General features: G+C 33.4%; 1 protein-coding gene across 1 annotated transcript in view; it reads left to right on the top strand.

The window, feature by feature from the left end:
- The window catches only part of DENND1B (DENN domain containing 1B), a 267,164-nt gene that overhangs the window by 88,898 nt on the left and 152,439 nt on the right, over positions 1–25,827 (top strand). The window contains exons 4-6 of the mRNA XM_028120237.2: positions 5,317–5,366; positions 7,321–7,440; positions 21,790–21,859. Coding sequence (XP_027976038.1) covers positions 5,317–5,366; positions 7,321–7,440; positions 21,790–21,859 — 240 coding nt within the window. The remainder of the gene's footprint in view (positions 1–5,316; positions 5,367–7,320; positions 7,441–21,789; positions 21,860–25,827) is intronic.

Here is a 25,827-nt window from a genome sequence, read left to right on the forward strand (position 1 = left end):
TGGCCAAGCAAACCACCTGCCTAATTGTGAATATACATATTTCTTATAACGTCACTCTGCCCTGCTTTGAATCTAGGCTTTGTCATTGGCAGTAGGTTAAACTAAAGTGACTGCAGACCACATAGGTCTCCTCATCCTTCTAAGACTGATACACAGAGAACCAAAATCCTTAAAATTTGTTTCAACAGCACAGTTCTTTTTATAGAAGAATATATTTGCTTCTTGGCAAGCAAATATAAACCTTCCAACAATAAAAATTCATTTTTAATTTTTGAAAGTGAAAAATAATTTGACCAGAGTTCACAGTCTAAATAGTTTTAGTGTCAGAAATCACAGACTTACAGTACTTTCCCTAATTTAAGGAGGAAAGACAAAAGAGAAGTTCATTTCTAATTGAAATAGTACATGAAAGCAAATACCAAGAGAAAAATTCCACAGTGGGCTCAGTTATCCTGACAGTTATTCCCTGGCTTTAAGGTTAAAATACATTCTCTTAATTAAAAAAAAAAAAACTTCTTTAAAAAAATGAGAAGATGTCTAAAGAGGCTAGATATATCTTTTACCATATTAATGTAATTCTACCTTTTAATAAAATGCCATCTGATTTAATCATCCTATCAAGATAGCTGTATTTCCCTTGACAATTTAAGGCATCTTGCAGTGCCCCTGTGAGTTTGCTGTGCCGCCCGAAACATCTCAGTGCACAGTGTGGGAATCTCAGTTCTGCACCGTGCAGTCTGCTTGTGACTAAGCAGCTTAGTGCATGTTTCTTTGAATTCATAGTATTAATTAATTTTCACATATTTGGGGAGATAGTATTCAAAGTGAAGTAATCACCTTTTTAGGAATGGATGGCCTTTGTGAAAAATTAGATTAGAATTGACAAATGGCCCCCTTGTTGCTACAAAATGATTCTGAAAGTGTTACTGAAAGAATAAAATGATGGGGCGCCTGGGTGGCTCAGTTGGTTAAGCGACTGCCTTTGGCTCAGGTCATGATCCTGGAGTCCCGGGATCGAGTCCCACATCAGACTCCCTGATCCGTGGGGAGTCTGCTTCTCCCTCTCACCCTCCCCCCTCTCATGCTCTATCTCATTCTCTCTCTCAAATAAATAAATAAAATCTTTAAAAAAAAAAAAAAAGAATAAAATGATGGATTTTTGAAAACTGTTCTTATATAAATTGTGTTATATTTTTCCTGAGAACTTTCTGATTAAAATTATTGTGTGGAATCTTAAGAAAGAAAATACGGTATTTCAGCTTTTTATAAAATTACATGCATCATGGTTAGCAGAAAATGAATAGGTTTGAATTTTGACTTTTCCTTTAACTAGTCTAAGGCTAAGCTAAGCATAGATAACCATTTCCCTTGCCAGTGATTAGTTTAGGAGTAGCTGTGACCTTCTGGGCTAATTAAATATATTGGGAAAGTCAGCTGTGAGGTCGAGGGGGCACTTCTGGGAAAAGTTTCCTCGCTTGGTGAAAAGAAATGACAGAAAGAAATGCTTCTTTCACTGGACACTGCTGTGTCTTCGTGTGGTGTGCTGACCTCTGGCAGCTTATTTTGTGACCATGAGTATAGGTAGCTGAGGACAAATCCAACAAATAGGACAGCAAAGCAGAAACAAGGACAGAAGTTTCTGGAGTCCTCAAAGAGGATGTTGAATTAACCAATCCCTGAGCAAATCTTGTAACTTTTTGCAATGAGAGAGTAACTATTCCTGACCTATTAAGCACCCTTAACATTAGTCTTATTCCTTAATTATACAGTTAGTATATTCCTTGGTTAGTTACAGTTAGTCTTATTCCTTAAATATGGATGGTATTTGAACTGAGTCAAGACCCTTATGGGTCTATAGTGTAGGTGATGAATGTGTTTTGAAAAGCCCTCCCAAGTGATTCTTAACACCCTCTTATCTTCCAATTCTTACTGCCCTCCCATTGAGAACTTCCGGAGTGAGATAGTTATGGAATTGAATTAAGAGGACTCGATTATATATGGAAGTTAAAAAAAGGGAGGGGTCTAGACAGCTACCATGTTTTGGTTTGGGTAACTAGGTAGATGGTGCTGCTGTTCCAGGTGATAAGGACTACATGTAAAAGAATTACTTCAGTTTTGTATATTCTGAATTTGAGGTGTCTAGGGAACATTCAGAAATTGATACTAGAGAGTAGTTAGATATATAATCCTGGAGTCAGAAATATCTGTAAGACTAAGAGATTGGTAGTTGTAGTTGAAACTATGGATGTGAACAAAATTGCCTAGGCAGATACACTTTATCAGCATGGAGGAGAGGAGTATATGGAACCTTAGAGAACATTAGTGTTTCAATATAGTGTAGGGGAAGAAGTAGTTTAAGAAGAGGAAAACAATTACTGGTGTCAATAATGATATGTCTCATTTCATTTTAGATTTTTCTCTGAGAAATTCTAAGACTTTGTGGTTATTGAACTTTCAATTAGGAGGTAAACTCTGCATATTTTAGTTTTTTCAAAAAGTAGATTCTTAAATGCTTTTTTCCTTCTTATTTGATCAATTTGTAATGCTGAACAGTAGCCTCATGGGATAAAGAGTTATTAATAAACCCCTCAAACACTAGCAGTTTGCTCTCTTCTCTCTTATGAGATCAATTTGACCATAATGCTTATTAATAGAGATCGGGGATATAGTGCCAAAAAGAAAAACCCAATGTATAAATTTTCATCAGTCCTTATTTCCAGTCATTTATATGATGGTAGATGTGTTGTTTTTAGGGTATATGCGCATATGTGTGTGTGTGTGTGTGTGTGTGTGTGTGTTATGTATGCCCTTTGTATTTTGCTATTCATAATTGTATATTCTATTTCCTTTTGTTATTACTATTTTTAACATTTGACGTTTTAGTGTGTTCTTTTTGTATAAAAATAAAATATTTTAGAGAATTAAGATGACTTAGAAAATTCAAATAATTTTTCTTGGCTGAGGAAATTAGGTATTTCCTGAAAACAAAAGCCTGAAGAAAACAGAAACATGACTTTTGAGGAGTTTTATCTTAAAGCTTTCACATAATCTATGGATCCCCATCTAGTGTGCATATGTGTGTGATATCAAAAACACTTTATGATGGAAGCATCAGACTTTATGAACTCTTCGAATACATATAAAAGTACAATTTTCAATTAACATTATTGCTAAAAGAATAAAGAAACTTTTTTGCATGTATCTTATTCCTCCCTTCAACCTCTCTCTCTGTCTCTTTTCTTTTTTAACTTCAGTTTGAATAGCACCTGTAATTAAGGAAGAAAACCTGAGCCCTGGGAGCTAGGTAGGACTTTCAGCTATTGATCTGTGTAAACCCAGCGTCTACTGTCAGGGGAGAAGCAGTCAACTGCTGAGCTGCTTTGTCGCTGACATAAGCTGAGAGAGGATTTTTTTGTCTATACTGTTTATACACTACTCTATAGACCTGCTGGCTGGTTGAATTTTAAAGAGTGCGGAGGTTTAAAGACTTGTCCCCTGAGGGATGCTTCTGCCAGTTGGGAAGCGAGCTGAGGCTGTTTTGCAGAAGTGTGTGCATGTGTGTTGCTTGTGGAGAGGGGGAGGGGGAGGGTGTGAAAGATTGAGCAACTAAGTGGGAAACATTCTTCTTAATTTGAGTCTTAAAACTGATGTGAAATATATTACTAATTTTGGTACATTTAGAAGTAGACAATGAGTTTTGAATATGGATCTGTTGTTACAAAAATTATATGAACAACTTTGCAAGGGAGGGATATTAAAATAGTGTTGATATGTATACTAAATATGGTAAATGGCTTCACTTTTTGTAGCACAAGATAAGGATTAGCAATGGATAAATGAACTTACTTGTAATGAACTGTTTTCAGTTTCAGTAATTTAAATTATTTCAAGTTTAGTGGCTCTTTTAATTACATTTAACAGAATTTTTTCAATAGTAAAACAGCTTTTTCTAAATATGGGGTCTGTGCTCATATTTTTAAAGGTATGTGTTCATAAGCAAAGCAGGGTACCTTGCCCTAAAGATAGAAGGACTGCTTTTTTTACATGCTGCTTTTCTTTCTGCTTCAATGTCTTAAGGCTTTCTTGAAGCTTCCTTAGGTATTGGCATTGGAATTTTATAATGTTTTATTATTAATTAATACCTTATTGCAGTCTGCATTTTAAAAGAACGTGATAAATTCTACTTTAAAACACTCAATACTAGGTTTCTGTAGAGGAGTTAAATATGCAGGTGTTAATAATTTCTCTGGATGTAAATTTTATTGGTAAAGAGGTAGTATTTTTGGTGGGGGTGACTACTGCATTAAGATATTTGCTCTTTTTTTTATAGGAAACATTCTCATAAATCTCTGCTTTGTCTTATAAAATCACCTGACTTTGAACTTATATGATGTTATTTTCAATTCTAAAGCTTAACTTTAGAATGAGAGTTAATTTTAAGTTGTTTTTCCTATATAAAAAAATAAATCTTTTTCTGTTTTTTTGCCAGGTGTCTGACAGTTACTCATATTTTATTATGATTATAACGTGTATGATTTCTAAAGGCTTTTAAAATTATTTTATAATGACTATATAAAATCACTGCAGGTTATTTTCTATGCTTAATTAAAACACTGATTTTCATATTAGGCAATCCGTAAACAAAAGTGCACAGAATAGAAGCTATGTTGTTTTAAATTTAAAGGCTTATTTTTTAGATACACATTTTTTTAAAGACTGTTATTTGAGATAAACTTAGTGTTACTGTTGTTGAATTTACCAAGAGTTGAAACATATAAATATGTTTCTTTAGCTATAGAAAGTCTTTTTTTTTTTTTTAACCATTTTACTATGGGACATGTAGATTTGTTATACCTCTCAGTAATTCATGCCGCTGCCAACTTCATTCCCTTTTCTCTGCCTGCATTTTAATTGAAACAACATTTATGTTTTTGAGCCAGGATCTGTCAGAAGTCCCTGTGGCTAGTCTGTGGTACAAGTAGCAGCAGACGTAGCTTACCCATATGGTGCGGTGCTTCTTGTAAAATCCATATGGCCTTGTTGAAGGGAATCCCAGCGGGGATGTGAAGGGTGTTAATACCCTTCAGGCCAGGCCTTTCCCTCCTGGGGCTTCCGTGGCATTGTCAGTGCAATCTGCCAAAGCACCAACTTAATTCCTTTTTAATAATCAATTATTTTAGTCTAGGAACCTGTGCTATTTTTCTTAAGGAAAAAAAAAAAAAAACCTTTTCCCCCCTAGAAAAGGTCTCAAGAAAAAGTTTTAACTGCATCTTTTAAAATATTCTAAAGCTTTTTTTTTTTAATTTGCATTTGCAGGAAGTACTACAGAGTGTGCCCAAGTTCTGTTTCCCCTTTGACATTGAAAGGTACAGTATAAACCATCATTCAAAGTAACTTCAGCTCATCCCAGTGAGCACTTTAAAATTGTTTCATGTGTTTTTTAATAAAAAGAAATGTATGTTCTCTTCACTGCTTCTAGCAACAACAAAAAAAGGACCAGAGGTTCAAAATTAAATAATATTTGAAAGGAAGAAGCCTTTTTACATTATTATATCTTTTGTTTTCTCCACTGTGGCCAGTTAGGAGAAGTCTTAAGGTTCCATTTCTTCCTTTTGTTCTTCAGGTACATATTGTAAGCACCTGCAGAAAAAAAATATTACTATGTCCTTAATCAGAGCCTTAGAATTGTGTCTTTTAAAATTAGATGTATATATCCTGGTTTCTATCTCACTTCACCCTAATTGAAAAGACCATCTGTGTGATATTGTAAAACTCATGGCTAGTTGTCTCCCAAGAATAGCTGTATAGAAATAGTGCAATATTATGGAAGGCTGCAGGGAAATCCTCCCAGCAGTTTTGAAAATCTCATTATGTTTGTATTTTACTGAACAAATAATGAATAGAGTATTACCTGTGTGTAGTTGGAATTTCACAGAATATATAGGCCTTTGAACATAAAAACTGATCATTTATTGTTTTTCATGTGATTTTCACACCCTATTATCAGTTTTTTTAAGAGTATGGTATGAGGGGTTTTAAAGGAAAATTTGTTTTTGGAAAATATTTTGCTAAAGTAAAGATTAGTAAAAATCTGAAATTTTACAATGTTAAAGATAATGCCTTCTGAATGAGGCTAATTGATACTAATAAGCATTGCTGATGAATGATACCCCTTGTTTTACCTCCTTCCTGGAGAATCAGTTGTGCTTGTTCAAGTTGCAATTTACACATTACTAGCAAAGATAAAATACAGGAGGAAAAGCTTTTGAAAGTACATTGTGAACATGGGCACTGGAGGTGTTTTTGAAGTTTGTAAAAATTTTTTCAGAACTGTCCACTTAAATGTGTATTTGTGAAATATTCAGCACTTGAAATGCAGTATTTCCTGACAATTGAAACAATTTGTAGTAACATTGGCACACTGGTAATAAAGCAACTTACTTCTTTCTACATAATTCCTGTGGCTATTTCAGAACCAAAATTTAGGTGTCATAGATATTTTATCTTGGGACCAGGAAGCAGATGTTCAGTTATGGTTGTCTGATGGCAGAATGATAACCAGTAACAAGAAGTGTATTTATATATTTTAAATGGTGATAAAGATTCAGTGTAATGGTTTATATTGCATGTTACACCGCAGTGTGACGCATGCTATAATAGCACGATACTTAGGTCAACAGCTAAAATTCTTTGTAGTAAGCTTTTCTGTGGGAATTGTGTCCTTTCTTTGTGCTTGGAAATTTGTTCTCAGTACATAGGTAGTTCTAGACGAGAATGCTAAAAAATGCCAATAGTAATTTTTATGGTGCTTTACTGGGTGAGAATGTCAACAGAAGAAACAATTAAACAGAGGTGGTGGTGGCTGCCATTGGATGCTAAAGCAGCCTTATTTGCTGTCTAAGCAGTCTTAAAATAATATGACAAGAGAGACTGGAGTTGAGCAGAATCAGTCATCATGTTTTCCTTCTCAGTTCAACAGTCTCAGTAATGGTATTTTCAGATTTATGAAACATTTTAGAAGTACTTTTAGGCATGTGCAGACTTACAATGAAATACCTTATGATTCCCTACTATGGGGTTAGTATATACTTAATTGCTCGGCCTGTAAGTGTTACAACTTAATGTGATATTTGACTCATTATTTAGTTGTTTACACATTTCACACTCATTTTAGTTTTAGAACATAGTTCTAGATTTGAGAACCAACTGATTAAGAAGGTGAACCCAGTGGCTCATGTAAATACATTCTTGCTTTGTTTTTCTTTAAGAAAATTGTCACACAAAAACACATTAAAGTTTTATAATATTGCTGTATTATAGAGTATCTCAAAATCAAGTCGGACAGCATTTTACCTTTGTACTGACAGACATTGAAAGTAAACAGAGATTTGGATTCTGCAGACTCACATCAGGAGGCAAAATTTGCTTGTGCATCCTTAGGTGAGTATTTGTAGTAAAAAAAAGTGGATGCATTAATACATTAATTGTGCCTTTCTTTTGTACTTTGTTATGCTTAGGATGCTTAAAAATATGCATATAATATTTTTTCTTATTTGTTTTCTCTAGATCCAAGTAAATTGAAAAATAACTTTATCTTCTGTATAGAGCATCAATTAGATTTCAAGATTTACCAGTAACAGTAAAACCTTTCTTGAAAGAATTGGCTCTTTTAAGATTAGTTTTTATGGGTTTATTTTTGAAAAATTAAATATTAAGATGTGAGTTTAAATAATATATATTTCACCTATTAAACAGGATGCAAAAAAAATCAATTAAATTAATACATGCTCTTTTCTATCACTGACTCAGAACCTCGATTTTTGAAAGTGAATTACTGCTTTAAGGCAAAGGTTGTAAACTGGTGATTCTGGGCAAAAATGTTTAATAGAGATGTTTTATTTGGCCATATGGTGTTTTAGAAACTTTTGAAGATGTTTCTAACTTTATAAATTTTAGTGAAATTTTGCGTAAAATTCAAGCTTCTAATTCCTTTTGGTAAATGGGAATATTTGCTAATTCTGGTCGTGCACTTCCCAGTAGCAGCAATATGCTGGAACTCAGCAGTGGGTGTTTAGTTGTGTCATGAGTTTACTACTTTGCCACAAGTCCTACCTGTCCCACTTCCATCGCTTACATCATTTGCCTTGATTCAATAGGTAGTTAAGATTGTGTCTCCTTTTTGTAGACCTAGGATTTGAGGTGCTGGCTGTTTACAAGAAAGGATTCTGAAAGTTAGCTCCCCTTTAGTATGTCTTGATGAATCAAAAATCCAGATGTATTCCATAAAAATAGGATTCTGTACTGTGATTATAATATGTATATTGGTCAAGGTAGATTCTGTGGAAATGCTTGTAGGAAAAGAAATAACATCTAATTTAATAATTAAAATGTTATAAAGAAAACTTTGGTATAAAATTGATGTTCGTTTGCTATTTAGCTACATTCATATCATTCTTTGAAGTTTAGGTTATAAATTTACCCAGAACATTTGTTAGAGTTGGAGAATTTTCTTCAATCTTTATTTAAAAGTAAATGCTTAACTGCTTTATAAGTGTAAGTAACAGAATGTGGATGTTCCTCCATTCTTTCTTTAAGCAACAACTCTTTCATTTGGATAATAATTGTATTTAAAACATATGTTTTATCTGGAAGAGTATTATGCTTCAAACTATAGGTTGATTCTTATAATTTGAATCCAGTTGATTGTGCAATGAGAGTGGGGGTGACATGTGGAAAATGGGTAAGGAGGGCTCCTTTTATCATTGTGTTTAATGCTGAAGGTTCAAAAGCTACACTTTAAAGGGGGGGTAGAACCTTATCTGCTCTGCCCAAGGCAGGTTTGTCCTAATAGAAAGACCAAAGCTATAGGTGCTTTCTAATTTTTCTCTATCAATTTTTAAATCTTTTCATTAAAAAAGTCAAGTTTACAGAAAAGCTTTAAGAATACTACAGTAAACTCTTGTGTATACATCACCGAGATTCACAACTGTTAACATGCTGCTGCTTCTCCTTCCTCTCTCTCCGAGTGCACACACACATACATGCAAATTCTTTGTCTTTCTTTTTCTCTTATTGTTTTTGCTGACCCAGTTGAGAATAAGTTATAGACATCAGTTTTCCTAATATTTGAACCTGCATTTTACAACTTTACCTCACTGCCTCCAAAATGAGTTCCTGATAGTCATAAAGAGGATGAAACTTTGTCTTTGTTTTGAACTTTTAAAATATTTTGAATACACTGAACCTATTAATAATTAGCAAATAGTGGGGCGCCTGGGTGGCTCAGTCTGTTAAGTGTCCAACTTTTGGTTTCGGCTCCGGTTGTGATCTTACAAGTTGTGAGATGGAGCCCTATACTGGGTTCTGCACTCAGCACGGAGTCTACTTGAGATTCCCTCCCCCTCCCTCTCCCTCTGACCCTGCCATTCGTTCTCTCTCTCTCTCTCTCTCAAGTAAGTAATAAATAAATAAAATCTTAAAATTTAGCAAATAGTTACTAAATGTTCAGAATAGTCCTTATAAATGTGCCTATAGAATAAACCTCAGAAATTTGTTTAAATTTAGGAAAGCCTACATCACCTAAAAGTATTTACACAAAAAATGAACTGTAGCTATTTGTTAAATTCCTGAAATACTGGTATAGTGTTCATATCTCCAAACCAGGGATCATTAATTTGTAGGAAACAGATTCTAAAACAGTTACAGTAATCAAGTGATTGTTATCAAACTTGCGTATGTGGAAGAACACCAGAGTGTTGTAGTACTCTTTGAATTAGGAACAGTTTTACCTGCAGAAAATAAGGTTATGTTACATAAATGTAATAAAAAAGTAAAATCATGTATGCCAATGAAGAAAACCTTTCACAATATGCATTATTGGTTATTTTATCTTTTAAAAAAAGATTTCTGTTTGTTTATTTTTGTCATGTGACAGTTCTTTCTGCTAGATAAGAAATAAGTAACAAAGCTTTATGAAAAAAACAGAGGAGAATCTTAAATTGAGAAAGTTCTATTCTCCAACTTATTTTTTACTAGGAAATTTTTATTTATTTTTTCTTTTTCTTTATTATGTTAATCACCATACATTACATCATTAGTTTTTGATGTAGTGTTCCATGATTCATTGTTTGCGTATGACACCCAGTGCTCCATGCAGCACGTGCCCTCTTTAATACCCATCACCAGGCTAACCTATCCCCCCACCCCCTCCCCTCTAGAACCCTCAGTTTGTTTATCAGAGTCCATAGTCTCTCATGGTTCATCTCCCCCTCCGATTTCCCCCCTTCATTTTTCCCTTCCTACTATCTTCTCTCTTTTTTTTTAACATATAATGTATTACTTGTTTCAGAGGTACAGGTCTGTGATTCAACAGTCTTACACAATTCACAGTGCTCACCATAGCACACACCCTCCCCAATGTCTATCACCCAGCCACCCCATCCCTCTCACCCCCCACCACTCCAGCAACCCTGTTTGTTTCCTGAGATTAAGAATTCCTCATATCAGTGAGATTGTATGATACATGTCTTTCTTTGAATTATTTCGCTTAGCATAATACCCTCCAGTTCCATCCACGTCGTAAATGGCAAGATTTTACTAGGAAATTTTTAAAAGATTGCCATCTCATGATTTTAATGGCATAACATAATCTTTGTCCTTAGAGGCAGTGTACCACGTTGAGAATAGCCAATATTGTTTTAATAGTGAAAGAGAATTAAAATGTAATGGAATTCAGCAATTTTTTCAGAAAGCTGTTATAGATAGGAGAATACCTATTTTAAGCTGTAATTAACATATGTCTGTGAAAATAACTTTAACAAATCTCTTAAGTGCTGTCTTACGGGGAATAATGGTGTTTTGGGTCCTGGTTTGTCTATGAACTAGACCAGGTCTCCCCCACTTTAGATTTAACTTTATAACTGTTGAAAGAAAGGATAAAACTTTAAATGTACTGGAAAAAATATTGTTGATTTAAAAAAAATTACTGTAGGGGCGCCTGGGTGTCTCAGTCAGTTGAGCATCCAACTCTTGGTTTCAGCTCTGATCATAATCTCAGGGTTGTGAGATTGAGCCCTGTGTCAGGCTCCATACTAGGCATGGAGCCTGCTTGGGATTCTTTCTCTCTCTTTCCCTCTCCCTCTGCCCCTCCTCACCCCCTTCTAAAAAACAATAAATAAAAATAAAATGACTGTAGTCATAAGCGCCTTTATATCCCTACCATTGAATCTTGAGGCCAAAAAGATTGGCATCTTTGCCTGTATGATGATGAAAGAGTTAATAGCTATGATACATAATAAGTAGCTACAAGTTAATGACACAGAACCGAATAGAAGAATAAGGAAAACATCTGAGTAATATATTCATAGAGGAAATTTAAATAGTATATATACCTGTAAATGATGCTCAGCCTTACTAAAGGTGAAAGAAATGAACATACTAAGATTGAAAGAAATGAAATTAAAAAAAAATAAGCCTGTGGGGAAACAGACATGTCATGTCAACTGTGTAGGGACTATAAAATGACATAACCATTAGAAGAGAAATTTAGTAATATCTATCAGATTTATAAAATCTCATACTCCTTGACTCAGTTCTAGAATTTTAAATATCAGGAATATTCCCAGTTAGTGAGCAGTAAAGTGTAAACAAAGTTGTTTATTATAGCATGGTTTATAATAGCAAAATAATGGGATGTAAATGTCCTTCAGTAGGAATTTTTGGTACATTCCCTGGTCAGTTCCCCCTGCCCCTACCAGAATGTTCTCTGTTTTTTTCACTGATGGGTGATTTTCTCAGTGCCTACAATAGTGCCTGGCACATAATGAATTCTTAATAGATATTTGTTTAATAAATAAATTAATGAATGAATGACAAACAGAATGGAATATTATTTATCTGTTGGGGAAAATTATATACTAATACAGACTCTAACTCTGAGAGATGTTTATGAAAAATTGTGAAATGATGAGAAGTGTCAAAGTAATATTTATGGTATGTTCTTATATTGTAAAGAACAATTTATATATGTATGTAAATGTATCTACTTTAAGAAGTAGCTGACATGAAAAATTTATATATTAATATATGAGTGTATATACTTATAAAAAAGACTAGAAAGATAGGTCTCCAATTTTTTTTTTTACTTTATACACTTCAGCATTTATCCATTTTTTGCAATGTATGAGTCATTTTAATCATTTTCTCCCTGTCCTATAAAATTCTCAGATGTTAGAACTATAAATAGCATATTAAAACTGTGGGAATTTAACCAGATCATCTTTTGTCAGGTAAAACATGTTATCTGTTTTCAGGATAGAAGATTATTTTACTAGTGTGTTTTATTACAGGCACTTCAAAGGCACTCAGTTGATCATTGTGGTATAGCAGAATTAAGAATGGAAAGGGTCGTTTCATTCTGTGTCCTTGAAATTTGGAGTCATAGTGTGTGAAAGAATGACCTTTGGAAGAGAAAAAAATATTGCTTGTGAACTGACTTTCCTGTTACCATCTTGGAGCCTGAGATTAATGTTTCTCTGTAATTTCAACACAAAATGTTTAATATATTGGAAATGCTTTGTGAGATGGTAGGAGAAATGTTACTACATCCAGTTTATTTCCTATTACTTGTTTCTCTTTCAACACTGCTCATTTCATTTCATTGTATCCTTAAGACGTAGTAGAAGAAAATTTGTTTAATTTCAATATAAAACTAAGACATAGAATTTAGTAATCTTCTGAGGTGACTAGGGAAAGAAGGTAGAAGAATTATCTACTGAACTATTCACAGAATTGGTTAGGGCAGTCAGGTCTCTTCATTTGAAGGCTAGAGGTGTGTGTGTGGGGGGGGTCTCTTCATTTGAAGGCTAGAGGGGTGTGTGTGTGTGTGTGTGTGTGTGTGTGTGTGTGTGTGTGTGGTCTCTTCATTTGAAGGCTAGAGGTGTGTGTGTGTGTGTGTGTGTGTGTGGTCTCTTCATTTGAAGGCTAGAGGTGTGTGTGTGTGTGTGTGTGTGTGTGTGTGTGTGTGTGTGTGTGTTTTAATTACGGACTGTGCTGCTTGCGGGGGTTATATGAGAGAATCGCCTACGCTGGTATTCTGTGTATTAACTGGTGGCTGTCCAAAGCTTTGAAGTAATGTTTGTATTCAGTTTTGTGCGAGTATCCTGATCTTAGAATTCAGCCTTAATTCTAAGGCTCCTTGAGTTTAGCCTTTATTAGGGCTAAAATTTTAGAAAAATGACAAGATACTTGCATAAGCAAGACACAGAAATATATGTCTTTAACCATGTTTTTCTGATAACAAAAGTAATATGTTTTACTCAGGAAAATCTAGATGATCTAGAGAAGTTTAAAAAAGAAAATAAAGGACTTTAACACATAACTGTTGCTTAAATTTTGGTATTTTACTCTCATCATTTCTATAAGACTTGTTGAGACACATTTAAAAATCTCTCTATTGGATAGCAAACTAAATAATTAACTGTAGTCTTTAGTTACAATTTCTAAATGAATGAATGCATGTGAAGCAGTTTATAAATTGGAAAAACTGCTATGGCTTTCATAGAATCCCCTGTAAATCCTGACTGTTTTTGAACATGCTCAATCTGATAGTTGGTCATTTCACTTTTCTAATGCCTTAAAAGTTGAGATTTAGCACAAAGATGATTTCCTTTCTGATTATGGTTTTTAAAATTAGTTACTTATATCTTTACCTGGAATATATTATGTCTTTTGAATATGAAAAATCTTAATACCTTGTCCATGAAGCTCTTATGCAAAATTAGTGCATTTATATTAAAACATACAATATTCTTAGGTATTCTATTGTGAGATAATACCGGATTGGTTATTTAGGGATCATTCTCATTAAATGATTTAAGATTCTTAGATAGAAATTAATATTTCTCCTGTTGTCTTTATAATATCCTGCTAAAGACTTTTTTTTCTACCGTGATTGAATGTATCTTAACAACAAAAAAAATCTTTTCATTTATATTACATTCTAGTATTTGTATTTTAATGAGCTAAGTTTAAAATGAAAAATATAAATGTCTCTTGAGTTTTGTTGATATTGAACAGTTTCAAATATTTCAGGTCCTTAAAGATAGTCATAATGAAAATGAGATACATTTAAGGATGGTTAAAATTTTTAATACAAGGTAAAATCAGGTACAAAAGTTGTTGTGTAATTTTGAATTTTCAGCCATGGTTGTATGCTTTAGCTTCTTCCATGACTTATCTCTCCTAGCTTAACAGGATTTCAAAAATATTCTGAGATATTACTAATTTAAATCTTGCCATTGTTTGTATTTAGAATTGCTTTCACAGGCTAACAAAAATGCAAGAAGTAACCTTTTTTCCTAATTTGATTAACATAATTTTAGAACTATAAGATTGTTGCGAAGGGTTCAAAATGAAATACCCTAATAAGGAAGACAGATTGATGTTTAGGGCCTTTGTAGTCCGGCCCCTGGTCCCCCCCCCCCCCCCCCCCCGCTTTAACTCATACCAAACTTGAAGCTTTCACACTCTTCCTTTGGGCAAATCCCTTAGAAGCAGAATGTTTCAATTTTACACATTTTGTGTCAATTTTCCAGACAGAAAAACAGCCTCTAGACATTAGACGTTTTTCTACGGAAAGGCAGTTTCCTTAGTTTTATTTGATTACTATAAGTTAAGGTTCCTGCTGATCACTTAGACTGTTAGTGGTTACTTGACTATTTGACAAAAAACATTTCCTTTCCTTTATTTAACCTTTGACTTTTGAATGTAAAAGTTTTATCAGCTCTATAGTGGAAGCACAAGTGTGGGGGAAGTCTTCTTACTGCCGCAAAGTGGATTCATGACTTTATATGTACTCTGTTTTGCCTTATATCTTTACAAAAAATTAAGAAAATAGTCATAATTAAACTTTGAAGAATCTCTTGCCTTTTTAAAAAACAATTGGTCTTAATGTTTTACATTCATATATGTTTGCAAGACTATAAGAGTCACAGTTATTCTTTGTTAAAGAAATGACATGTTCAGTTTTATAAGATTCAAGTAAAATAAATTAAGTCATTATAGTATGTTGAGTACATTTTTTTTACCTTTCTAGTTGGTAGTAGACCAACTACTACCCTTCTAGTAGTTTGTGGTTGGTTGTAAGAAGACAAATTTTGACTGTCTTGGAGTCTATAAAATTTAACTGTGAAAAAAAATTTTAATTTATTGACAATTAATCAGTTTAAGGGCTTATATGTTAGTTAGAAATAGCTTTGAACATATATTGTTTGAAAATTATCTAAAAAGCCACAAAAATAAAAACATGAGAATAACATTTCTTACCCAGCGAGGTAAGCTTATATAATTCATTATGTTTTACAAATCTATAACATTTATAATATATGTTATTTTTGCCACACATTTTGTCTTTAAAGTTTACAGTGGAATCTTGTTAAAATACTTGAATTACTGACTACTTGTATACTCCAAACCATTTTCTTTGTCATATAAAAGAATGAGCAGGACTTCCTGTTGAGTAGTTGCTCCATGTCAAAGATTGTGAACTCGATCACTTACAGGGACCAGGAAGGGATTCAAATGAGATATAAAGGTCTGACAATTAGAAGTTGGGATTAGTGTGGTGATCCAAGTAGCACATGCCATATCCAAAGACAGAAGCCATCACTCAGCTCCAGGTACTTGTTACAAAGTGAAAAATGTTTGACCAGTATTGCCAGTTCTTTTGATTTTTAAAGAGGAGCAAAAAATCCAGATTTTTAAGTGAATTATCTCAGATTTAGAAGTTGGCAACTTATTCAATTAAGCAAGGGGGTGTTGACTAAACAAAATATGCCCATGGGCTAGAGATAGTCTGCAAGTAGCCAATTTGTACCCTCTACTAGATGCTATTGTTTATTAGCAACAGAAAATGTCCCAGCTTCCCTGACATTTCTAAGAGCACAACTAGGTTACAGAATAGCTCCACTTTGATATGTGCTGTTTTGTTAAGAAATGTGAATGATATGTAGTCTACAGAAGGAGCTGTTATCACCAAGAATCAGTACATGTTCACAAAGTGCAGGTCATGTGTAACTAAAGTCAGTTCTTTATGACACTGGTGTATCCGGAAGTGTTGTAGAAATTTGAATCTGTTCCACGTTCTCTCATAAACAAATTATATAGAGAGAAAAATATTGGCTAGACAATAGATAATGAAGTTATGAGTTCTCTTAGTGGTTAAAGTATCATACTTAGATTGTTGGTAAATAGACATTTTTTTGGCGGGGGGAGGGATCTTGTACGATATTCAGGCCATGTCCTTTTATCCACAGTGATGAATATAGAAGCAGTACTGAAATCTACAATTGGAAGGAATTACCAATACATTAGATGAAAGAATTAAACAGATCTTTATCTGCTGAAAAATTTGCCCATATGAGCAAAATATAATTTAAAAGGCATAAAGATAATGCTCTGAACATTAGTTAGATAAACAAATTTTGGAAGATAGAATTTGCTTCAGTGGATAGAAATTATAAGTAGACTGATTTAAGATTAAACCAGAATATATTTTGTCATAGTTTATTTAGCTGCCTGAAAATGTCTGGTCATTGGACATGTTTATTCAAAGACTGGATGTTCTGTAGAACTGCATGCCTGCATTGGGTGATGGGCTATTTACAGTGGACCCCTGAGCAAATATTGCTCAGTCAGATTGACCAGAGTTCTAATCCCAGGCTTGCCGTTTGGCAGCTTTATGACCCTGGATAAGTTGTTTTACTTTAGTCAATTATACATTATGGCATTATTTTAATAATTAAATGAGATAATACATACAAAGTAGCTAGCATGTTTTCATACATATAGTTAGTGTTTAAGAAGTTTTATTCCCTATTCTTCCAATTATCTTAACGTGTAGAGTCTTATTCTTAGATTTTGCTCTGTACTCCCTAGACAGACATAGAATTGACTAGTGAGTCATACTGCCCAAATAGAAATAACAGAGCATCATGGAGCCTTAGAGATGACTATGAGAAATATGCCAAGTGTAAACTTTGTTGCCATAGTTTTTTAAAAAATAATGTTGGTCTGGGCACCTGGGTGGCTCAGTTGGTTAAGTGACTGCCTTCGGCTCGGGTCATGATCCTGGAGTCCCGGGATTGAGTGCCATATCAAGCTCCCTGCTCAGCAGGGAGTCTGCTTGTCCCTGTGACTCCCCCCTCTCATGTTCTCTCTATATCATTCTCTCTCTCTCAGTAAATAAATAAAAAATAATGTTAGTTTGATTTATAGATGAAATCATATTAGAGGTAGTTATAAAACATCGTAGTGTCTAACAGTGCTATAAACATAATAGAGTTGAGTGTTCAATTTGATGATTAAGAAAATGACTATGAGAACAAAATCTAGCATATCTTGAATCAAGAACAAACATAGCCTGGTGCCAGGATGAAATTCAGCCAGAGTTGGTATTCTTGAAGATTACAAAAAATAGCAGTAACTATATGACAAAACATTTTGCACAAATAAGAACTATTAAATTTTGAGAAGTGACCTAAATATTAATTATTTAATTCAATTTTTTTATTTTCAAAAACAGTTAAATAATCTTACAGATAAATTGTATTTATATAAGTTAGCTTTTATGAAAAATTGTTTCAGTTAATCCTCATAATTTGAAAGAAAATTGAGAGGGGAAGATAACTAATGAAAACTAATAATGTAAAGATGAGAAAACCAGAACACGGAAAAGAGTATTTGTGCTGTTGGTGGGAATGCAAACTGGTACACCACTGTGGAGAATAGTATGGGGATTCCTCAACAAGTTAAAAATAGAACTACTCCACGATCCAGCAGTCACACTCCTGGGTATTTATCCAAAGAATACCAGAACACTGATTCAAAGGGATACACACACTTCTGTGTTTATAGCAGCATTATTTCTAATAGCCAGGATATGGAAGCAGCCCAAGTGTCCATCGACAGATGAATGGATAAAGATGTGGTATATATCATGGAATATTATTCAGCTATAAAAAAGTCTGAACTCTTGACATTTGCAATGACATGGATGGAGCTAGAGAGTATAATGCTAAGTGAAATAAGCCAAAGACAAATATCATATGATTTCACTCATATGTGGAATTTAAGACACAAAGCAAACAGTAAAGGGAAAAAAATAAGAGAGAGAGAGGGAGAAAAAGACAAAGCAAGAAATAGACTCTTAATTACAGAGAAAAATCTGATGTTAACCAGAGGGGAGGGTGGTTGGGTGTTGGATTAAATTGTAATGGGGATTAAGGCGTGTACTTGTGGTAAGTACCGGGTGATGTATGGAACTCTTGATTTACTGTATTGTGCACCTGAAGCTAATATAACACTGTATGTTAACTAATTGGAATTAAAATAAAAACTTAAAAAAAGACAAAAAGAGTGTTAAGGCATTTTGTGTAGAAAAAGATCATCTCATTTAGTAATAACTTATGAGATAATCATGAGGTGTTTATTATAATTTTTATTTTTATAGTGGTCCAAGAAAGAAGAATTAAGGTTAAAAAGGCTTCACATTATTTGAGTAAGATGGAAATGACAATGTAAGGATTAACAGGTAGACATGCAGCCATTTAAAATCAATAAATTTTGCTTTATCTAGAAATTCTTGAGAGCAAGACAGAAATAGACCAGCATGCTCCTTGAGTAGATTAGGTCTCATCTTATGTGAACATACAGATCTGAACTTCATGACATACTGAAATTTTCCTGAAATAACACTTTCTTCAGGCCATTAAAAGTTGAAATATGAATATGAAATGCTTGCAAATGAAAGAAATGGCACTCTGTCCAATGAACTGTAGTATGTCTTAGTAGAAGGACATTCTCCATGGAAATTATTTCATTGAGTTATAATGAGTGTAGAAAATAAGATATGGTAATTTGCATGGTATTGAGTTGAAAATTTAAAAATAGTATTAGTAATCTTTTTCTTTTTTTGTGAGAGGTATAGTAGAATAGCTGTCTAAACACTAGAGTTAAAAGAGTTGAATCATTTAAATATGAAAGTTGAGAATACCAGTACTAACTTCTGATTAGTTAGTATTAGGCTGTAGACTGGTTGCTCTTTAGGCCTTTGTACAATTTATTCTTAGATTTAATTGTTCTTCCATGAGATTAGATTTGTCTCCTATTATAGTGTTCCTCCTTTTGTTTCACTCTCATTTTGTCAAAGCCATCCTTTAGTAGTTTCCCCAAAATAGTACAAAAGTGGTAAAGTTTTGAGTCCTAGCATGCCTGAAAATGTTGTTAATCTAGCTCCACACTTGATTGGTATTTTCTCTGGGCAAAGGGATTTAACCTCTGCATTTTGAAGGCATAATCTGCTCACTTTCTGGGATTGCTGTTGAGAAGTTCAGTGGCATTTTGAACTTAATGCCTTTGTATTTTACCTGTTTTTTCTCTTTGGAAATTCTTAGGTGCTTTTCTGTCCCCTATACTGGAATTTCACTGTGATATTCATTTATTTTACAGTTCACCCAGTGGTACTCTCAATGTGGACACTCATATCTAAAGTTCTGGGAATTTTTCCAATAACTTTTAAAAAAGAAATTTTCATTCCTGTTTTCCCTCTTTTCTTTCTTTTTGGAACTACTGTTAGCTACATAATTGTTGAGATTGATGCCTGATATTTTAATATTTATTCTCCTATTGTCCATTGGTTTATCTCTTTATTCTAGTTGCTAGGAGATATTCTTGATTTAGTTTCTAACCTATCAATTTTAATTGTTTTCAACTTTTATATTTTGAATGTCTAAAAGTTCTTTCTTGTCTAAAATATTTTTCACCTTTTTTTTTTCAGATTTCATTTTGTTTAGTAGTATCCTGTTCTTTATTCATCTCCTAAAAATATTAATGATAACTTTGTAGAGTTCTCATCTGTTGCTTGTACTGTCTGTGTTTATTTGGATTTCCTTTTATGTTTGTATTCATGTATATATATTTCCTCAAATATCTGGTGGTTGGACTCTTCATTTATATTTAAGGTAGAGGCACTAAACTGAATTAGAAACTTTTTATTTGCAGTGATGGATTTCATTCCAAGAAAATAGGACCTCTGAGGGTTTTTTTTTTTTTTTCTTTGAGAGATTCCCAGATCAGTGTTTCAGGATCCTTTGAGGGGGGGTGTGTGTGCAGATATACTTGCTACTGGTCATTTTCCCTTCTATTGGCACCTAGGTTTTGGTGTTCTGTCTTTTGCTAAGTCAGTTATCATCCTTTCTTTCCTTTTCATCTCTATGAAACCATTCACATGTGTTGCTCTCTATTGCTTTTTTCTTCATTTCTCTTGTCCTTATTAATTTATATCCTTTTTATTCATTTACTGTCATTTTAGTGCCGTTTCCAAAGGGCATAGAGATAAATGCATGTCTTTGATATGCTAGATTTAACCAGAAGTTAGTAGATATTTTAAAATATCACAGGAATCTTTTATATCATTACTTAGTATTTATAATTATTATTTTAAAGAACTCTATAACAATTCTGCCGAATAAAGATACTGTGCTTTACCCAGCTGTTCTTCTGTTGTGACTTTAGGTTACTCTTGAATCAAAAAGCATCTTTCATAGCCATTAATAAATCAGACTTTATGTGAAAAAATGCAGATACGATGTTGTTTTTCTAAGCTCTATTCATTGATTTTTAAATTTTAAATCTGTTATATACATTTACTCTTGTCAAAATACAGTTATGTAGTAAGAGCATTACACTGTTTTCTCTTAGAAAGTAATCTGTTGTAGTAATTCTTAGAAAAAAAATGAGTATTTGTTCATACTTAACTATACTGGTGTTTTTGTGGTATGTGAAAAGCATACACATTAATAAACAAACCTTTGGATAGGGTGCCTGGGTGGCTCAGTTGATTAAGCGACTGCCTTCGGCTCAGGTCATGATCCTGGAGTCCCGGGATCGAGTCCCACGTCGGGCTCCCTGCTCAGCGGGGAGTCTGCTTCTCCCTCTGACCCTCCCCCCTCTCATGCTCTCACTCTCTCTCAAATAAATAAATAAAATCCTAAAAAAAAAAACCTTTGGATAGATTTTAAATATACTGATATCTTAATTTGTTAATAAAGAGTATGGATTTTTTGGGTATAATTGAATTTTAGACTTAGTATTTGCTTTCATAAAAATTAGTTATATTTGTATCTAGTAAAATGAATCAAAATGAATTTTCAGTTATATATATTTTTACAATTTTTAAAATAGGCTTTCTGTTATTTATATTGATGTTTACTTTGAAATTTATCATCCTACTTGAACATCAGTTTCAAAATAATTGAATAATTAGGCACATAATTCTATTGTATTATATACTCACTTCAGTAATCATTAATAAGAAGATTGTGTCTTTATTTTGAAAGCTTTTTAAAATTAGTTTTTATTTTGTGTTATATTTTATTACAGTGGTTAGCTTTTTTCTGTGCATGCTTTTGGTACATTCATACCATGCATACCATGATATAGGATTAAATAATTTTACTGCAGACAAAACAGAAGTGTGTAATGCATAACTTTTATAATAGAACTTTGGGTCATGATTATGTTGTGAAAACTAATAATAAATAATATGTAAAATTTTACTGTAACAGTAAGGAGAACATGGGTATAGTTCTTCTCTGCCATCCAGGATTAAGTTTGAAATAATACAGATTTAATGTTTGTCATCTCTTTTCTTGATTATAAATAATATATACATATACATTTTTAAAGGTTTTTGTTTTTTTTGTTGCTGTTCTTGTTTTTTGTTTTTTACAGTTACCTGCCATGGTTTGAAGTATATTACAAGCTTCTTAATACTCTGGCAGATTACTTGGCTAAGGAACTGGTAAGCTATATTTTTTCCCCAATTTTTTCTAATGTTGTAAAATACACATTTACCATTTTAACTATCCTGAAGTGTACAGCTGTGTCATTAAGCACATTCACATTGTTCTGTGCCACCATCAGCATCATCATCTCTAGAACTTTTCTGTCTTCCCAAATTGAAACTCTGTGCCCCACTGAACAACTTTCTTTTCTCCTCCCCTGAGTCCCTGGCAATAATCATTGTATTTTTTGCCTGCATGAATTTGACTGTGTACCTCATGTAAGTAGAATCATATAATACTTGTTCTTCTGTGACTAGCTTATTTCCCTTAGCACATTTTCAGGGTTCATCCATGTTGTAGCAGGTGTTAGAATTTCTTTCTTTTTTAAGGCTGGATAAAATTTCATTATATGTGCACACCACATTTTATTGATCTGTTCATCTATAGATGAACAGTTGGGCTGTTGGGGACAGTGCTGTTAGGAACGTGGGTGTACAAATATCTGTTTGAGTCACTGTATTCAGTTCTTTTGAGTATATACCCAGAAGTGGAATTGCTGAATAATATGGTAATTCTATGTTTAACTTTTTGAAGGACTGCCATAATATTTTTCACATGGTGTCACCATTTTACTTTCCCAGCAGCAACACACAAGGTTCCAATTTCCCTACATCCTCCCCAACACCTGCTACTTTCTGTTTTGTTTTTGTTTTATTGAAGTATTATTTACATACAGTATATTAATTTCAGGTGTACAGAATAATAATTTGACATTTGTGTACATTGTGAAATATTATTACAGTAACTCTAGTTAGCATCTGTCATTACCAGCTACACAAAGTTACAGATTTTGTGTGTATGTGAAATGGGAACTTTTAAGATTTACTTTCTTAGGGACACCTGGGTGGCTCAGTTGGTTGAGCGACTGCCTTCGGCTCAGGTCATGATCCTGGAGTGCCTGGATCGAGTCCCGCGTCGGGCTCCCTGCTCGGCAGGGAGTCTGCTTCTCCCTCAGACCCTCCCCCCATCTCGTGTGCTTTCTCTTTCATTCTCTCTCTCTCTCAAATAAATAAATAAAATCTTAAAAAAAAAGATTTATTTCTTAGTATCTTTCAAATTTGCAACAATATTATTGACTATAGTCACCATGCTGTACATTTTATGCCCTGCACTTATTTATGTTGTAAGTGGAAGTTTGTACCTCTTGATCCCTTCACCCATTGTACCCATCCCCCAACTTTTTCCACTCGAACAAGCATCAATCTAATCTGTTCTCTGTATCTATGAGTTTTATTTTGTTTTGTTTTATTTTGTCTGTTTGCTTTGTTTTTTAGATTCCACATGTAAGTCAAATCATATGGTGTTTGTCTTGCTCTGACTTATTTCACTTAGCATAAGTGCCCTCAGGGTCCAATTATGTTGTCACAAATGGAGAGATTTTGTTCATTTTTAATGGCTGAATAGTGTTCCACTGTGTGTGTGTGTGTATGTGTGTGTGTGTGTGTGTGTGTACACACTACCTCTTTATCCATTCATTCATTGATGGACACTTAGGTTGTTTCCATATCTTGGCTATTGTAAATCATGCCTCACTAGACATAGGGGTGCATGTATATTTTCAAATTAGTGTTCATTTGTTCTTCAGATAAATACCCAGAGATGGAGTTGCTGGATCACATAGCAGTTCTAGTTTTGATTTTTTGAGGAACCTCCAAACGGTTTTCCATAGTGGCTGCACCAGTTTACATTTTTAGCAGTAGTGCACAAGGGCGCACATCCTTTTCTCCACAGCCTTGCCTATACTTGTTATTTCTTGTCCTTTTTGCAGTAACCATTATGACAGGTGTAAGGTGATAACTCGTGCTTTTGATTTGCATTTCCCTAATGATTAGTGATGTTGAGCATCTTTTCATGTGCCTATTGGCGATCTGTATGTGTTCTTTGGAACGATGTCTATTCAAATCTTCAGCCCATTTTTAAATCATTGTTTATTTTTTTGTTATTGAGTTGTATGAGTTCTTTATGTATTTTGGATATTAAACCCTTATTGTATACATGATTTGCAAATATCTTCTATTCAGTGTTGATGGTTTCTTTTACTGTGCTTTTTAGTTTGATGTAGTCTCATTTTCTTTCTTTTTTCTTTTCTTTTTTTTTTTTTTTTTTGCTTTTGTTGCCATTGACTCTGAAGTCAGTTCCAAAAATTATCTCCAAGACTGATGTCAAGGAGCGTACTGCATATGTTTTCTTTTAGGAGTTTTATAGTTTCTGCTCTTATATTCATGTCTTTAACTGATTTTGAGTTAATTTTTGTGTGTGGTACAAGATAGTGGTCTAGTTTCATTCTTTTGCATATGACTGTCCAGTTTTCCCAACACCATTTATTAAAGAGAATGTCCTTTTTCCATATTCTTACCTCCTTTGTGATAAATTAATGACCATGTATGTGTGGGCTCTCTGTTCCTTCCCACTAATTTTTGCCTATTTTTTTGCCAGTAGCATACTGTTTTGATTACTATATCTTGGTAATATAGTTTGAAATCAGGAGCATGATGCCTTTAGCTTTGTTGTTCTTTCTCAAGATGTCTTTGCCTATATGGGATCTTTTGTGTTCCATACAAATTTTTGAATTATTTATTCTAATTCTGTGAAAAATGACATTAGAACATTGATGGGGATTATATTGAATCTGTAGATAAAATGGTTAAAATGGATATTTTAATGTGGTCTTTTAATCCACAAAACCAGATTATCTTTCCATTTATAGTGTCTTCTTCAATTTCTTTCATCAGTGTCTTATAGTTTTTAATGTATAGGTCTTATACCTCCTTGGTTAAAATTTTTCCTAGGTATAATATATATTTATATAAATATATATTTATTCTTTTGATGCAATTATAAATGGGATTGTTTTCTTGATTTCTCTTTCTGATAGTTCACTGTTAGTGTAGAAACAACATATTTTTATATATCGATTTTGTATCCTGCAACTTTGCTAAATTTATTAGTTCTAACAGGTTTTTTTTTTTTTTTTGGTGGCATCTTTAGGGTTTTCTCTCTATATAGAAAATCATGCATCTACAAATAGTGACAGTTTTACTTCTTCCTTTCCAACTTGAATGTCTCTTATTTCTTTTTCCTGCCTACTTGGTCTGGCTAGGACTTTCAATACTATTTTGAATAAAAGTGGTGAGAGTGGGCATACTTGTTTTAGTCCTGATCTTAAAGGAAAAGCTTTCAGCTTTTTACTGTTGAGTATGATATTAGCTGTGGACTTGTCTTATATGGCCTTCATTATATTGAGGTACATTCTGTCTGTACCCACTTTGTTGAAAGTTTTTGTCATAAATGGATGTTGAATTTTGTTAAATGCTTTTTCTGCATCTATTGAGATGATCATATGATTTTTATCTTTCGTTTTGTCAATGTGGTATATCACATTGATTGATTTGCAGATGTTAGACCATCCTTGCATCCCTAGAATAAATCTCTCTTGATTATGGTGGATCATCCTCTTAATGTACTGTTAAATTTGATTTACTTATATTTTGTTGAGGATTTTTGCATCTCTTTATCAGGGATATTGGCGTGTAATTTTCTTTTTTGTGTTATTTTTGCTTGGTGTTGGTATCAGGGTAATGTTGACCTCATAAAATGAGTTTGGGAGCATTCCCTCCTTTTCAGTTATTTGGGGAGTTCAAGGAGGATTGATATTAAATCTTCTTTGAATGTTTGGTAGAATTCACATGAGTAACCATCTGGTCTTGGACTTTTGTTTGTTGGAGTTTTTTGATTACTGATTCAGTCTTCTTACTAGTAAACAGTCTATTTAGATTTTCTATTTCTTCATGATTTGGTCTTAGAAGACTTTAAATTTATAGGAATTTATCGATTTCTTCTAAGTTGTTGAATTTGTTGGCATAAAATTGTTTTAAGTAATCTCTTATGATCATTTATATATTCCTTTGGTGTGAGTTGTATCTTC

Source organism: Eumetopias jubatus, unplaced genomic scaffold (genome assembly GCF_037043125.1).
Source record: "Eumetopias jubatus isolate StellerSeaLion01/CBP00866 unplaced genomic scaffold, mEumJub1_p1.0 scaffold_12, whole genome shotgun sequence".
NCBI classification, from domain to species: domain Eukaryota; kingdom Metazoa; phylum Chordata; class Mammalia; order Carnivora; family Otariidae; genus Eumetopias; species Eumetopias jubatus.